Raw genomic sequence first — 16,771 nt, forward strand, 5'->3', positions numbered from 1 at the left:
GTTCATTGTTACCCAAATAACAAGCCGTGGGTGACTAAGGACATCAAAGCCCTCCTCAACGACAAGAAGAGGGCTTTCAGAGGGGGCAATAAAGAGGAGGTGAGGAAGGTCCAGGTGTTACTAAAGGACAAGATCAGAGAGGCTAAGGATAATTACAGGAGGAAGCTGGAGTGGAAACTCCAGCAGAACAGCATGAGAGAGGTGTGGAGGGGCATGAAGACCATCACTGGATTCAGGCCAACCAACAGCAGGGGAGCTGAGGGAGGTAAGAATAGAGCTAGCGAGTTGAATCTGTTTTTCAATAGATTCGACACCACAGTGTCTGCTCACACCCCCACAACCTCACCTGTAGTCAGCCTGGAACCCAGAGCCACACCACTGTGCCAGCCTCTCTCTTCACATGGTGCTGTTGCCTCCTGTGAGATTCCTGACACCCCTCCCCCACCCATCACCTTCACTCAATACCAGGTTGAGATGCAAATGAGGAGACTTCACTCAGGCAAGTCTGCTGGACCAGACGGAGTGAGTCCCCGCGTCCTCAAGACCTGTGCCCCCCAGCTGTGTGGAGTCTTTCATAAACTGTTTATGCTGAGTTTGAGTCTGCAGAGGGTACCAGAGGGTACCAGTGATGTACCTCGTCCCTGTACCAAAGACACCACGTCCCAGTGGCCCCCAGGATTACAGGCCCGTGGCACTGACCTCCCACGTCATGAAGACCCTGGAAAGACTCATCCTGGACCAGCTGCGACCCATAGTAAGACCACATCTGGATCCCCTTCAATTCGCTTATCAGCCTCGTCTCGGAACTGAGGACGCCATCATCTACCTGCTCGATCGTGTCTACACCCATCTGGACCAGCCGGCGAGCACTGTGAGGGTCATGTTTTTTGACTTTTCCAGTGCTTTCAACACCATCAGGCCGACCCTCCTGGGTGATAAGTTAGCAGCGATGCAGGTGGATGCTTCTCTGGTGTCCTGGATTGTTGATTACCTGACAGGAAGACCACAATATGTACGTCTCCCACAGTGTGTGTCTGACAAGGTAATCAGCAACACAGGGGCACCACAAGGGACTGTCCTCTCCCCCTTCCTCTTCACCCTCTACACCACAGACTTCAGCCACTGCACAGAGACCTGCCATCTTCAGAAGTTTTCTGATGACTCTGCGGTGGTTGGATGCATCAGCAGGGATGATGAGACGGAGTACCGGGCTGTGGTCAACTCTTTTGTCACGTGGTGTGAGCAGAATCATCTGCAGCTCAACGTGGCAAAGACCAAGGAACTGATCGTGGACTTCAGGAAGACCAGGAAACACTTGACCCCTGTTTCAATCCAGGGGGTCAGTGTTGACATTGTGGAGGACTATAAATACCTTGGAGTACACATTGACAATAAACTGGACTGGGCTAAAAACACCAAAGCACTTTACAGAAAGGGCCAGAGTCGTCTCTATTTTTTGAGGCGACTGAGGTCCTTCAACATCTGCCAGAAAATGCTGAGGATTTTCTATGAGTCTGTTGTGGCCAGTGCGATCCTCTATGCTGTGGCATGCTGGGGGAGCAGGCTGAGGGTCGCAGATGCCAACAGACTCAATAAACTGATCCGTAAGGCCAGTAATGTTGTGGGGATGGAGCTGGACTCCCTCAAGGTGGTGTCGGAGAGGCGGATGTTGTCCAAAATAAAGACAATGTTGGATAACACCTCCCACCCTCTCCATGACATGCTGGTCAGTCACAGGAGCACGTTCAGTGAGAGACTGAGAGTACCGAAAAGCACCACTGAACGACACAGGAAATCTTTCCTGCCTGTGGCCATCTGCCTGTAAAACAGATCCACTTAACACACTGGTTTATTAATGTGTGACTTATGTGACTTCCAGCTATTTATTAATGTGTGACTTATATATATATATATATATATATATATATATATATATATATATATATATATATATATATATATATATATATATACATAAGTATATATATATAGAATAGTATTGTACTATTCTTAGTTAGCGTGTTGTCTGTTTTGTTAATGTTGGTTTATAATGGAGCACTGTAACAAAAAAATAATTTCCCCCAGGGATCAATAAAGAATTCTGATTCTGATTCTGATTCTGAAGCAGGGTGAACTGTGGAATTGGTGCATTTGATTTAGTAACTGGTACAACACTAGTTTTAATTTACCACATACAAAAACACAGCTTCCCATGAGCCTCTTGGGCCAGTCGTCCTATTCTGGTCTGACTGTGGATCTCTTAATAGGATTATCTATTCTCAGGACTGGAGAAAGGCTGAGGAGCAAATGAGCCAAACACTGACCCGTGAGAATATTTTTGTGCTTTCACAAATGATGAAGAGTCCACTGTGAACTCTGAAGTGAATCTGAATACTGTAATCAGGCTTTCTCTGACATTTGGATTAACTCTGGTGAAGAAAGAGGCTGACGCAGTAATGAGCGCTGAGGTGAGTCTTACCAGCTGTCCTACCCGTTCCTTTAATCAGTCATTTAACACCTCGGAGGGCTGATAATGTCTTTCAAATATTTTCAGCCAGAGGCAGAGATAAGCAGCTACAACCTGCCCAACATGCCGGACAGTGACGACAGCGGAGAAGGTTAATGGCTTAAGAATAATAATTTTTTAAAAGGTCTAAAAAGTTTCTAAATCAGTTTGAACTTTTTAACAGAAACTAGCCAAGAGGAGCCGCCAATCGCAAGCTGGAGTGAGCTGCCCATCATAGAGCGCGTCGGCCTCAATAGGTGACATTCATACATACAAATACAACCAAATGATAACCACCAGATTTAATTAGAAGTGATATCAAACTGTCAGACTTCTTGTTTCCTAACAGTGTAGAGATGTCAGAGAAGGATTTGGAGGTAAGTAGTCTACACTTCCCCTTCATTAAATCCATTCAGTAGGTTTTAAACTTTGTTTTTTAATGTGCTGCACTTGAAAATTTACATACAGGATGTGGGTTATTTGATTATAAGTTCAAGATTTCTGTATTTCTGAACAGCTACGGTTTCATTAAAGTTTATTTATCCTTAAATCTCAACACCAGGCAGAGCCACAGGTATCTGAAATGCAGGAGGACTCTGAGAACTTGAATGAAGTTGTTATATTTTTGTTTCTTCTCCTAGACGGCTTTCTCTCAGATCGCCTTGTCTCTCCGCTGTGATCAGTACACCCTGAAGCAGAGGCTGCAGGCGGAGGAGCACGCCCGTAACCTGGCTGAGGAGAACATCCAGCTAGAGCTGAGCAGAGGCAGGGAGACCCTGGAGGTACTGTACGTAACAGGCTATTATGTGTAGTGAGTCTTTTCGGTCCCAGCAAGCTGCAAATCCAAGTGTGATCCTGTGGGATTTCAGATACTGAAGAACCTGTGTTTGGACAGCAAGCGCAGCAAGATCCTGCAGAAGCTGGAGCTGTCCCTGGACATCCTCGGAGGCACCGTGGAACGGATCTCTAACACAGCAGAGGTGCTCGGCGCCGTGCATCAGGTACACTAAGGCCTCTCTGGTCATGCACTGTGGGTCAGGCTCAGTTAAAAACAAGTGTTACTGCTATATTGGGACCAGCACTAGGAGTAGGAGTTTTCTCTTTATTTTCTGCTTTGTTCAGGAGGCTCGAGTGAGTAGAGCAGTGGAACTCATGGTGGCTCACGTGGAGCGCCTGAGGAGGCGATATGACAGAAATCTAGCTGAGCTGGAAGAAGCCAGGAGGATGATGATGCAGCAGCAGCAGCAGAGCTCCTGCAGAAACATCACAGATCCCAGAGCCTCCACAGGTTTCTGCATCAGTGGTGTGTTTCTTGTTACTTGTCTTCTTCTGCAGTTGTGTGCAAAGTTTGAGTAATTGCTGGATTTATTGTTGTAGATCCAGAGGAAAGTGACAACATAAAGAAAGATACTCAGCAGGTATGCATTTTTGGATACTTGTAGCATCTAATGTAGGTTTAAGCAATCTTTTGAACTTCAATCTGCCTTTTATCTGTGTCGTTTATTTTTTTAACAAGAAGCACGTCCGTAGAAGGGTCTGTGTATCAGTAATTTCCAGCCAAACTCAGGTAAGGGGGGTTTCCTGAATAAACCTTCCTGCTTTTTTCTCATGTTATCAGCCATAAACCACAGGGAGTGTCTTCTTTGTCTCCAGGATAGGAAAAAGCGAGACTCCAGAAAGTGTCTCTCTTCCAGCAAGAAGGCTGTCCCTTCTTGCCCGTCTCCCATGAGCTCAGAGTCCAGCTGCTCTTTCATGACCAAGGACGACAGCTACTCAGTGGAGGACAGGTGAACTAGAGCCAACAGGTATATTTTTTGGTATCCTAACTACATGGTAACATTTATCACGAACATGTCTTACTTCAGGCCACACAATCCAGATGAAACTCCATCAGAAGCTCTTCCAGGACCTGCTCCCATCCTAACCCCAGAGAGCCCCCCATCAAAACCAGTGAACAACAGCAAGACTCTGAACAAAAAGTATGACACTATTCAGAGGAGGTGGACTAACTGAGAGGCACACAACAGCCTGCAGTATTGACCGATTTCTGAAGTGTTTCGTGTCAGTATTGGTTGCTGCTGGCCCTGGGGCCTGTGTTAACAAATACAGCTCTTACTAAAGTCAGCATTAGCAACTTTATCAACAAAAAAAGCATCACAAGCTTCAAGAAGTTGGAACTGAGGAATGTGCTTTTATATTTACAGCTCCTCTCTGGATACTTTGCGGCACAGACACAGGGGCAAAGCAGTGTTATCCAACAAAGGAAGGGAGAAAAAGATGGCAAATATCTACAGACGGATCTCCACAGTGGGGACGTAAGTGGACACGTCTTGTTTTTTTTGTTCTTTTTCAAAAGTGTATTATTTCTGATAACTTTGTCTGGATAAACACTGACCGACTGCTCTCTTCAGGTGGAGGCAACATCCTCTGGCTCACTGGGTGCAGCGCTGCCGGCTGGTTCTCCTGTGCACGTTTGTGATTTTCTGTGTCGTAACACTGAGTTACTTCTTGTGGTAGTTTCATGAAACACAGTCATCAGTGCTTCACGTGAATTAGTGTGTCGACAATTGAAGGCTATTTGTAAACAAACATAAAATGGTTTTTGGTGGCCTGCTTTTGGTCGTTCATTGTGTTTGTCACAGGAAATCATACATTTTGGTAACATCCATCCATCCATTTTCTGCTGCTCATCCAGTTCAGCTGTCATAAATATGGGCTCAAATTGTGGTCATAAATATTTTGTACTTGTAAATCAGGATTTGTATGTGTAAAAAGAATTTGTGTGTGCGTAAAAAAGATTTGTGTGTGGACTTAGCCAAAAAATACGTGTGAAACTCTGCACTCAAGTTTCAAGTTACAAGTACGAATTTTGACCCTATTTTTCTTCCCTTCAGCTGATTGGTCAATGTCATGTCAATCACAAATTTAACAATCCAATCAGAGAACAGATGGGTTTGGCTGTTTGAGGGGCGCTTTTTTGAACTGCAGGTCCTTGAAGGGTAATACAGTTTGAAGCTGGAGGATCTCTATATAAATGTCCGATAGAAGCTAGGTCCCCTAACTTTCAGTAGCTGTTGAAAGGACAAAGTTGTGGTATATCAGTGGTTAGAAATACCATTATTACTTTAGAATTCCCTGTATTAAGCACGTAAACCTGTGAAACAAAAATCACCAAACTCGGACCACCACAGACTGTTTTCCTTGGTGGTGATGAAGAAAAACGCTGGGCTGGCATGTAAAATGGCATTTATTCCCTCAGGACCTGAAGCTCCATAAAGCACCCCTCCAATAGCCAAACCCATCTGTTCTCCTATTGGATTATTAAATTTGTGATTGACATGACATTGGCCAATCAGATGAAAGGAAGAAAAATAGGGTCAAAATTCGTACTTGTAACTTGAAACTTGAGTGCAGAGTTTCACACGTATTTTTTGGCTAAGTCCAGGCACAAATCTTTTTTACACACACACAAATTCTTTTTGCACATACAAATCCTGATTTACAAGTACAAAACTGATTTACAAGTACAAAATATTTATGACCACAATTTGAACCCATACATAATGCGAGAGGCGGGGTACACTCAGATGGGTCATTTTGGTAATATTTTTATTATAAATATACAAAACATATCAAAACTGATACAATCACTCGGTTAGTAAGAAACACCATACTGCAGTGAAAACTTTCACCAAAATTGCCCTTAAAGGCATCAGTGGTTAATAGGAGTTAATAAGCAAGATTCAAATGTTAAGATTCAGCTCACTTCACATCATTATCAGACAGATTTCACTATGTATATCTACACATATACCTTTAAAAACTCATTGCTGTGCGTGCTCATAGGTGGCGTATCATAGTTTTAGTGATAAGTCTATGTTGCAAAGGAAGGGGGGGGGGGTCTTTAAATAATAAATATAGAATATAAGTCACAAATTATATTAGAAATGAGGAAAGCTATTTTAAATCTACTGTGGGTGAACTGCATGTGCAAAATGTGTTCCAGCCACAAAAAAAGGTCTTCAAACAACAGCAAGTTTATGGTCTTTGTTGAAATAAGCTATGAAACTGTAGGGACTCAGATTCATTTCACCTCAGATCTCTTACCAAATAAATAAAACTGGCATACCACCTTACATTAAATTAATCAGTGATACCAACAGGTCCACGTTTTCTGCATTATGTCAACAAACAATCTCACAGAGAGGCCAAAGACTTAATAAATAAAGGAATGAGTCATCATACTGCAGGGGGTTTTAGGCGTGTCAGCTACACCTGGCTCACAATCTCAGCATCCTCGGCTACAAACCACTGAAGGGGAGTCCCGTCTACAGCCCTCTGGAGAACCACATTACCTGAACCCTGTGAAAAAAGTCACAAAGTCAGCATATTGTAAATACATTAGATCTCTAATCTAGTTCAGTAAAAAATATTTCATGTTGTTTTCAAGTGAAAATGTGTCAATTTGCCAGAAATCCCATGGGGACCAAGCAACCTCTAATCAAAAAACAAGAGAAAGTGATGTATTTGAAAAAACAAACAAACCCCCAAACCAAAACATAAAAACACAGGCTGTTGGCTCTTACAGTGGCTTGCAAAAGTATTCGGCCCCCTTGAACTTTTCCACATTTTGTCACATTACAACCACAAACATGAATCAATTTTATTGCAATTCCACGTGAAAGACCAATACAAAGTGGTGTACACGTGAGAAGTGGAATGAAAATCATACATGATTCCAAACATTTTTTACAAATAAATAACTGAAAAGTGGGGTGTGCGTAATTATTCAGCCCCCTGAGTCAATACTTTGTAGAACCACCTTTTGCTGCAATTACAGCTGCCAGTCTTTTAGGGTATGTCTCTACCAGCTTTGCACATCTAGAGGCTGAAATCCTTGCCCATTCTTCTTTGCAAAACAGCTCCAGCTCAGTCAGATTAGATGGACAGCGTTTGTGAACAGCAGTTTTCAGATGTTGGTTCTACAAAGTATTGACTCAGGGGGCTGAATAATTACGCACACCCCACTTTGCAGTTATTTATTTGTAAAAAATGTTTGGAATCATGTATGATTTTCATTCCACTTCTCAAGTGTACACCACTTTGTATTGGTCTTTCACGTGGAATTGCAATAAAATTGATTCATGTTTGTGGCTGTAATGTGACAAAATGTGGAAAAGTTCAAGGGGGCCGAATACTTTTGCAAGCCACTGTAGTTGCTAATGCTACCCAGTCAAATGCAAAGCATTAATGCCATTGTGTGACCCACATATCACTAGGACACAAACTTCAATAAAAGAGCTTTAAATTTAGGTCAGTGTAACGAGTAATACCACAAACTAACCACCACCTACTACCAGTTTAAACTGACTTTTTATATAAATAACAGTACACATACTTTGAATAACTTGAGTACCTTTGCAGTATCCCAACCCACACTTTTGGAATCACTGATCTAATTTACGAAAGTAACAGCTTCAATGCATTAATATGTTAAGAGTCAAATGAAAAGGTACCGTGTTCAGTACCTACCTGTGCAAAAGGAGGCAGGTGAGGTGAAATGGGGCTCGTAACGCTCTGCTGTTCCCCGCAGCTTGGCAGTAGCTTCTGTAGCTGATTCCTTTGATGCCACGATTTCAGCTCCTCTGATACGACCTCCCGGGGCAGCAGCCTCACGGCGTGGTTTGGGTACTCTTTCAGCGAGGGCGTCCGCACGAGCCTGGTGTAAGGCGGAGGGGGCTTTAAGATGCTTCTCGGTGAAGGTGTCCCCTCCTGCCACTGTCGTTGCTGAGTGCTGCGTGCCACAGTAGAGATGAAGCACTTCCCCATGTCTGGAGCTTGCGGGGAGAGGGGTCCATCTTCCGCCGCTGCCTTAACATAGCTGGTGCTCGTATTTTTGTGCATACTGGGGAAATGAGAGACTCCTTTCTTCTGTGCTCCAAAGTGGAATCCGTAAGGCGGTGGGCAGAGCTTTGGGATCTCAGTCGGCTTCTCCCTGCCAGGAGAGCTAATGCTAGAGGATGACGAGTGCTCTGAGCTGCTGTCCTCAGAGCCGGACTGGTAAGGACGCAGAGGAGAGTACTCCGGAGAGCGCACCATGAAGTCAGCCACGCAGCGTCGCTGGGGCAGCCTAGCTCGACCTCGACTGCTCTCTGAGCTGAAACGCTCCACGTCAGATGGCTTTCTTTTTGGAAGTCTGAGAAATGACATTGTGTAAAATTTGAAACATTAATACATGCATTATTGTCTTTTATTCCTCTGATAATACAAATGACTCTGACATAACTTGTCTGTGTACCTGAAGGACTGGGAGTACTGCCGGCGTATGAACAGCTCCGGGGTGGAGGGGGCGCTGGTGGAGCTGCTGTGACGCAGGGCAGAGTTTTTGACAAACTGAGTGAGAGGAATCCTGATGCTCTCTGCAGACACCTGGGCTGCTGCTGGGCTACTGCACACAGGAGACATGACATGAGATATCGCACACATTCAGAAAAAGGAAGCTTTACTATGTGCTAATCCAGCACAAGAAGGCTGACATTACACCTGATTTCATCTAAGTTCATCTATCAAATGGAAAACTGTAAAATAAGGTACAATCTAGCTTGGAGTATAATAGTGTATTTCACTAGTTGTTAGCATTCTTCAGTCCTTACCTGGACCTGCTGCTGCAGGCAGACTGAGGTTTGGTGGCCTTTTGGTAAGGCTGGTCCAGACTGGACTCCTTCCAAGGGGAATTCTGGATGGGAGCAGGCTCGTGCTCCACACTGAGCTCGCTTGAGGACTGGTGCGATGTCTGCACAGTCTGGGCTGACAGCTGAAGGGGATCTGAATATGAAGCATCCAACACTGGAGGTGAAAGGGGGCTGGATATGTCCACATCTATACAGGATTGGAGAGAACATTAAATAATTATTTCTAAACGAAAACAAGTCAGTAGAGTATTCATTATTTTTAAAAATATTTAAATCACATTATTAAAGTGAGTTTTGGAATTTTAAACCCATATTTGTTTTTACACATGACCCGCAATTAATTTCATAAAAAGACATGTAGAATGATTTGCATGTTGAATGTGACACCATGCTCTATCAGAGCTGTCTTTTCTTCTACTGCATATTTAAATAAATGTCATGATAACCTTAAAATCATACAGGTAGAAATGCATTTTCAGCTCACCATCATCCAGAGCCACCACATCGGAGAGTGAGCTGTCATCAGACATGCACAGATCTGCACACAGACGCCAAACATTTTACATTTCAATTAAGTGCACTGCATGTTGCACAGCCTGGCCTGAAGGGGGCAGCAAAGTCACTCACCTTTGTTCTGGCTGCTGACACTTGGTGAGTTGCACTCACTCTTGATTCTATGCTGGAACACGGCCTGCTGCAGTTCCTTCACTTTCTTCTCCTCCCTCTTGCACTGCTGCAGCCGGCCCTTCTTCTGTGGCTTACTGAGGTTCTCCTCAAGCGAGAGTTTGCGGGCTGCCTCAAAAATCTGCCGCTGAAGGGCCAATTCAGTTTCTAGCGCTTGCAACTCTGAGTCCTATGAAAAAAAGACAAACTCTGACCTTACATCTCAGCTGATGTGCTGTAGTTTCCTCTGCTTACTCTTTCCACTAACACTTAACACTGATGGTGGTTTGTACCTGTTTATCTAGATGGATCAGACCTTCATCCAGCTTGAATGAAGCACCAATTCTCCTCCGAACACGTGGTGGCTTCTCATCTGGCATCATTGGATAGTCTGAGGGCAGTACACCTGTCAGCTCCTGTGAGGACAAAACAAAAGTATTGTTATGATGTAAAAAGAAGCAATCTTCAATATTGATTTAAAGCTAATCTTCATGAAAACTAGCCTAGGTATGTTTATATGCTTTAATCCAGGAGTCACTTACTGCCTCCCTGATGCAGAGTTTTCGGAGCTCCAGCAGGCAGATCTCCAAACGCTCCTCCAGAGATTGGTGCTTCAGCTTCAGGGCTCTGGTGTGGGTGGTGAGGTCCTTCACTGGGGACGTGGGGCTGTCGGGACCTGCAAAAAACACACACAAAATCAGGCTTTACCTATCTGGGTCTGAACCTGACTTAAAATGACTTAAAAATAATTTCACTGTTTATATTTTTTATTATATTTTATATAGTGTATATAAAGTGTTGTTATCAGTTCAGCCAGTGCTGCACAACTGATGTGCAAACATTTATTCTCATACCCTGTATAACACAGTCATTATGTACAATACTGAAGCTGTATTGTACTCCTGTCTGCATCATATGCTGTCATATAAGCTAACATTTGCTCTACTGTGACGAGATGTTTTTAAATGCACTACATTATGAATCTGTACTAAATAATATAGTTAAACACGAGGGCAAACACAGATAATTTTTCCACAAAAGGCTAATCCACAGAGTTTAATGGAGTCTTTCTTTGCCCACGCTCCACCCCTCCAATTAGTTTCATGACAGACACAGAGTCAGAAAGACACACAGTACCTTCCACATATATTAAAACTATATTATTCTTATGTGAGCTGATAATGAGTTAAAAATAGACAGAGGGCTTATAAAAAGGAAAATGCAAATATTTTAGAAATCTGTTAAAAACTTATTTAAAGCCAAAAAATAAAATAAACCCAAAGTTGAGCCAGCACAATGAACTTCTCTGAGAAGGCAGAAATTACTCAAGCATAACATTAAACAACTAAAACTTAACTTTCTGTTCAGGAATGCAAACAATTTTGCTTCTTAATAATAAAAAATAATAATAATCTGCTTTCTCATTTTTTCTGCTTTTTTGTAACATTTATGAATATCAACATTAATTATATTATAGCATTAAAACTATCATTCTGTTTGCACAGACTGGTGGATTAATCATTATAGAAACTGCCAATACTTTTCATATAGGGGAGCTATCGCAGAAACCTTACACTGAGTAGCGGTCTAATAAGTTTGCTATCTTGTTATGTCAGTATTGATACTGGAGCTACAGCAGATATAGTACATCAGTACTGATGTAAAGCATGGGTTGATAAATAGCAACAAACTTTTTAAAAAATGCTAAAGATGCAGTATGTTAGAGGAAAGTCAGACAAAATGTCCCAATTACATATTTACAAAGTAAAAATATATAAGTTTATTTAACAAAATGTCACCTGATTTATTTATTTTTATTTCATTTCTCAAGTGTTAATATAGCTATGAGCCTCAAATTCCATTATACTCTTGTATAATGGAATGTTGTAAGTAACAGTATGAATATGTTTGATATTGATTATGCAGCACTAATCTGCAAAAATGAAAGATGCAGAAATCAGATACTTGACTGGACATCTGTTTAGTACAGTCCTTACCGGAGTGTAGGATAATCCCACTGTCCGTGTCGCTGATCTCTTCTTTACTCTCGATGGCCGTCATCTTGTCTCTCTGCTCTTGACTTTTTTATATATACCTGTTGGAAACAACAAAGTTTATTCAGATTACTAAAATGAGACCGTTTACTGCTAGGAATAAACTGCTTGTATTCCCCCTCACATGGATTCAATAAGTCTGTCTCTGCCTCACTTAACAAAAGTGAAAGACTGGCAAGTGTCCTTTTTACACACTTATCTGTGCAGCTCTCCATCTCCCTCCCCCTCCTCCACCCCTGTCGCCCTCCCTTTGCTCAATCACAAAAGAAGCAGACCCCCACGGTTGACTCGGCACATGTGCGGGGGTTAATCTGAATCACGGTGCCATGGTGACGGGGCATGCTGCGGCTGCGGCTAGGGGAGTGTGTCGCCATGAGGCGTGTCAGAGGGCGTTTAAAGAGCCCAGACCCCGAAAAAGAAAGCAGATGGCAGCGGGAATTACCCCACTTATGGACTGCACCTGTTCCCCCTGTGCACCCGTTCCTCGGCTCCCATTCAACCAGTGTCCAGAAAACCCCCTGGGAGCTTTGAAGTGGAAGAATGTCTCAATGCTGGGCTTGTACTCGCAGCATCAGATCACAAGGTGCCTGCTGACTCCTGTGCAATGCTGAGCACAAAAACCTGGCCGACACAATTCTTGTTTATGACCCGCTCTGTCCCATTGTTGCTCTCCAGCAAACATGTGACTGATAATGAACTAAAACAAGGTGTGGAGTGGAACAACAGCAAGAAGAGAAAGACAGTGACAACAACAAATTGGAAATAGCGTTCAACAAGCTGACAGCCATTTAAAATCAGACCATGAGTCTGTGTGTGGTTGTTGTTTTGAAATTACCTTAGGGTAGCGGAGACAGAGAATGCTGCCTTTATTTTCTCAATTTTGTAGGTCATTTAATTTATTTTGGATCTCACATGTCTCAGACTTCTTCTAAAAAAGCTAGCAGATCACAAGAGGCAACATTATGGTCTCTAACATGGTTAAAGGATGTTATTTCCTTGCCTTGCATCAATGCCACATATTCATAAACTTTTTGGGCCAGCCAAACCTCATTCGAAAAGTGAATGATGTGTCACTGGTCAGGAATAAAAGGGGAGGTAAGATGCCATGAAAATAGACACCACATGACAGTAAGGCTTCTGTGTATAATCCTTAGCTCCTGTGTTTGGTGATTGTATCAGGCCTTTTCCTGTAGAGACAAGGAAGGCACAGAGCCTTCTATGAAAACCTTCTCTGACAGGATATTATTGTGTGTCCTATAGGTTTTCTCCATTCAAAACAGCAACTCATGCGAACTGACACAGCTATGAGCAGCCAGTGGCACAATGGAACACAGCTAAGCAGCTCGAGTTAGTAAAACAACACTGCAACAAAGGGCCTGTGTCCCAAAACCAGCCTAAATAATCTGCTGCAGGCGCAATATCTGCTGACAACTGTGGCTTGAGCGGCTGTGCCGGGTCAATATTGAGACAAGGCTGTTGAGACAGCGAGAGAGTATCAGAATGTAGCAGGGCTGAGATTTTAAGGTGCAAGGTTTTGCTCCCAGACACATGGCTCCATGCTGCAGCAATCTAAAGCTAAATACGTCAACAGGAATCCAGCCTGGTAATCAGAGACAGACAGGGTAATGTGGGATTTACCCACTTACACCCCATAACTGTCTGAAGACTTTCACAAGAGTCTGTGGTCGGAGGTCTAGGCTGATTGAGTGAGTGAGTGGGTGAGTTGGTGGGTGTGTGGATGAGTTTGGGAAAAACTCTCACTTGAAGTCGCAGTTTATTGCCAAAACGCTGATGCCATTCGTCACAGCTTTCATAAGAACCTGGAGCCGTGGGATTGTTGACATTACGCTGTAAAGGAGCGCCAAAAAAACCCAAGACTTTTCATGATTGACTGTGACAGGAATAGCAGTCCATTTCCTGAAGTAAAGCTGCTGATAGCACAGTCTCCACCCGGAAGACCTGATTGATGTAGTCAAAACATCTTAATTCAGGGAAGTGTTTGATCACTGCTTATGATGTCTGCCTAGAAACACATCAGGAGTACGAGATGACTGTCCCACCCATCCTCACTGGTCACTGGACCATGACTGTGTAACATCTACGGAAGTTGATGTTTATGGCAAGAGATCACAATGTGGATTTACTGTCTCCCAGACTTCCCCCACCACCCTTTCCCATGAGCCTCTGGAGCTGCGTACTCCTGGATTGCAGCCATCACCTCCGTGCTCATTACCACTGTGGTCGGCCCTGGAATTACCAACGGGGACCATGAGGGTTGCCTGAAACCAGACCGAGGCCTGTTCGAACCCTGTAATTAAGATTCTCTTCTGAATGCTGATACTATGGAAGAAACCAAACGACTTTACAGCATGTTTTCTTTTTTTTTTCAGAGTCTCGTGGAAAGCCAAAATCCATTCAGCAAAATGGATCCGCTCTGTAGACAATATATGCTGCTGGAAGAAAAGTGTATCAGAGTGGGGGAGTTGCAGGCAAGAGAAAAAAATGAAGTATTGTATTACAAAGGACGTCACTGGAGTGAGATCCTTGCCTTAAGAAGCAGTGCTGAGTTTGAAAAGAGAAGTAAAAGAGGCTGTGATAGCATGAGCTTCAAAAGAAATGGTATAAAAGACTTGATATGCCGTCAGCATCTTTCCTCTGACAAGTTTCATTCAGAACAACACTTTCAGGCAGACAATGCAGGGGTAATAAGCACCAAGCCGATCTGCTTTCAGTCACTGGAGGCCATATGCTGACCAGACACACCAGCTCTGTCACAGCCCAGTGACAGTGTAAATACCAAGTGCCAGAAGAGATCCTCCATTGTTCTCCAGAGGCTGAAGCACTGGCTGGGGGTGATCATGATTCATGACACCTTGTCCCTCTGAGTCATCATTTCTGAAGCCTCTGAATGGACACTGATGGTCATCTCAGGCCATCGCCGGGATGTGGTTACAGCTTGTCACCCTCAAGTGCCCACCACTCACAAAAGAAGTGGAGGACGACACAGAGGTGTTGTCTCCAGCATCACAGTGACACTTCATGCCTGTCTGTGTTTGTTCTGCTGCTGAGGACAACAAAACAGCTGGTACTGACGAGCCTTTTCCCAACCATAAGTCCTGCAGGGTTGTTTATCTTTGAAAGCAACCTGTTCATTCATTTAGCAGCCCAGTTATTATTGAGTTTGGTGGTTGTATTTCTGACATCTTTTTCTGGTCTGTAGTAGTCAGTGCTTCACTCAAGTAAAAACACCACACCCCAGTAATCCATTACAAGTAAAAGTCTTGGATTTGCATGTTTTCAAGTACTGAGAGTGAGTGTACTTACTCTGTATCATCGCCAGACCATATTATACTAGTGGGTCGTTACTACTGACGCATAAATCAAATAAGCATTTCATAGCTGCTCACTAATCTACACATACCAACACACGGCACATTATATTTATGGTTTAGCTTAGCTCGCTTTTATATGAGTGTAAAAATAAGCAAGCACACAAGCAGTGAAATAAAAAGTGAAAAAGATTTTCATCTAAACTATGCTGGATTAAAGGAGAGATTAAGAGAGAAATGTTTAGATGTGTCATAATAGCATATCCCTTGAAGTTATTTCTGTTTTAAGCATTATATACCGCACAAATAGCCAGTTTGGCTAACTGCTCAGTAACGTTTCTCTAAAATTTAATTGCATAAAAACTTCCAGCTTTGCCTACCTTTTTGCTGTTTACATTAACATCGACGGTTATTTTCTGACTTCTTCTTTTTTAGCGGGTGTTGCTAACGCACAGAAAATAGTCTGTACTTACGTTTCAGCTTGCGGTCTGTTCCTCTACATCAGCATCTTTCCTGAGGCAGAGAGAGTTCAAACTTTCTCTGGTCAGATGTGAGGGAAGAGCTCCGGACATCTGTTTCAGACGAGTCCACTTTCTGGATCAAACTACGGGCGGGGGTGAGCTTTGTTGATTTTTGCTTCAGTATTTATGTAAAAATATTCATTTTTAAATTGACTTACATTTAAGTCACAGCTCACGCTTTTGTAAAATAGAGTAATTTCGGCTTAACCGAATGGGATTTTTTTTTCTGTCTGTAACGCCCCCCTCGCTTCTTGTATTGGTTTGGTCCGACGCTGCAGACTTTCCAGACACGCTTTGCGTGTTGACACAGCACGCGACTCGCTGAGGGGGGGGTTAATTTGAGAAAAGGCACAAAAGGCGAAAGGGAGGCGGTAGAGGCAAAGTTTTGTTAAAAGAAAGAAAGAAAACAGGACAGCTGGCTGGTAAGTGCTGGCTGAGAAGACCACGCTCTCCTCTTTCCTCCGCCATGATGATGAAAAATTGTGTACAGCGTGAGCCATTCACCCATTCATCCATTAACATAAATAAAACATAATTAAAATGACAGAGAAATATACTTTTGATTGCTGTTTAGTTTCCACAAAGCTATATTTAACCATGTGATCTTCTTTGTAATTAATTTCCATGTAATTCGCTTACATTTATTATTATTATTATTATTATTATTATTATTATTATTATTATCATCATCATCATCATCATTATTGTTATTATTATTATTATCATCATCATCATTATCATTATTATTATTATTATTATTATATTTGATGCTGGTCCTTTTATTATTACTTTGCCTTAGACAATGTTGCACGTTTACTCTTCACTACATTTATTTGACATCTGTAACCAACTAGTGCTCAAGTTCTTACACAAAATACATGTGTGTAACTTATGAAATGCTAAACTATATAAAAAATTTACAATTATGAGAATAGCCTTTAGGCTATTTGCACGCGTGCAATTATACAATAATGTTACCTCACATCTTAACTTTAAAAGTACAGCA

At 42.7% G+C, this 16,771-nt stretch overlaps 2 protein-coding genes across 7 annotated transcripts; one reads left to right on the forward strand and one right to left on the reverse strand.

The window, feature by feature from the left end:
• Positions 1–2,283: 2,283 nt before the first annotated feature.
• si:ch211-163l21.11 (inositol 1,4,5-triphosphate receptor associated 2) lies at positions 2,284–5,130 on the forward strand. Of its 5 annotated transcripts, none has more exons than XM_063464189.1 (13): positions 2,284–2,468; positions 2,555–2,618; positions 2,691–2,763; positions 2,856–2,883; positions 3,148–3,288; positions 3,376–3,507; positions 3,629–3,809; positions 3,884–3,924; positions 4,023–4,073; positions 4,160–4,293; positions 4,372–4,485; positions 4,711–4,821; positions 4,918–5,130. In XM_063464189.1, the coding sequence occupies exons 1-13, from the start codon at positions 2,457–2,459 to the stop codon at positions 5,021–5,023; spliced, it is 1,188 nt and encodes a 395-aa protein (XP_063320259.1). In that variant the 5' UTR covers positions 2,284–2,456; the 3' UTR covers positions 5,024–5,130. The 5 variants fall into 5 exon arrangements, with proteins under 5 accessions (XP_063320259.1, XP_063320261.1, XP_063320262.1 ...); XM_063464191.1 differs by having other exon boundaries at positions 4,026–4,073; XM_063464192.1 differs by having other exon boundaries at positions 3,629–3,794.
• Positions 5,131–6,135: 1,005 nt separating this feature from the next.
• inavaa (innate immunity activator a) lies at positions 6,136–15,779 on the reverse strand. Of its 2 annotated transcripts, none has more exons than XM_063463091.1 (10): positions 15,718–15,779; positions 11,859–11,956; positions 10,404–10,537; positions 10,155–10,277; positions 9,826–10,051; positions 9,683–9,736; positions 9,160–9,385; positions 8,805–8,951; positions 8,039–8,702; positions 6,136–6,868 (listed from the first exon to the last, which is right to left on the reverse strand). In XM_063463091.1, exons 2-10 carry the CDS (start codon positions 11,920–11,922, stop codon positions 6,776–6,778), a joined length of 1,731 nt encoding a protein of 576 aa, XP_063319161.1. In that variant the 5' UTR covers positions 11,923–11,956; positions 15,718–15,779; the 3' UTR covers positions 6,136–6,775. The 2 variants fall into 2 exon arrangements, with proteins under 2 accessions (XP_063319161.1, XP_063319159.1); XM_063463089.1 differs by having other exon boundaries at positions 6,137–6,868; positions 8,805–8,954.
• Between the last annotated feature and the right edge of the window lie 992 nt (positions 15,780–16,771).

This window comes from Pelmatolapia mariae, linkage group LG20, assembly GCF_036321145.2.
Source record: "Pelmatolapia mariae isolate MD_Pm_ZW linkage group LG20, Pm_UMD_F_2, whole genome shotgun sequence".
Taxonomy (NCBI): Eukaryota; Metazoa; Chordata; class Actinopteri; order Cichliformes; family Cichlidae; genus Pelmatolapia; species Pelmatolapia mariae.

Excerpts from the sequence above, each read along its gene's own strand:
- si:ch211-163l21.11 (XM_063464189.1), top strand. Across the intron at positions 2,884-3,147 it reads TGTCAGAGAAGGATTTGGAG|ACGGCTTTCTCTCAGATCGC; the intron begins GTAAGTAGTCTA and ends TTCTTCTCCTAG. Across the intron at positions 3,508-3,628 it reads TGCTCGGCGCCGTGCATCAG|GAGGCTCGAGTGAGTAGAGC; the intron begins GTACACTAAGGC and ends TGCTTTGTTCAG.
- inavaa (XM_063463089.1), bottom strand. The coding sequence starts at position 11,922 with ATGACGGCCATCGAGAGTAAAGAAGAGATCAGCGACACGGACAGTGGG. Across the intron at positions 8,955-9,159 it reads GCCTGCAGCAGCAGGTCCAG|TAGCCCAGCAGCAGCCCAGG; the intron begins GTAAGGACTGAA and ends TCCTGTGTGCAG. Across the intron at positions 6,869-8,038 it reads ACCTGCCTCCTTTTGCACAG|GGTTCAGGTAATGTGGTTCT; the intron begins GTAGGTACTGAA and ends CTTTTTTCACAG.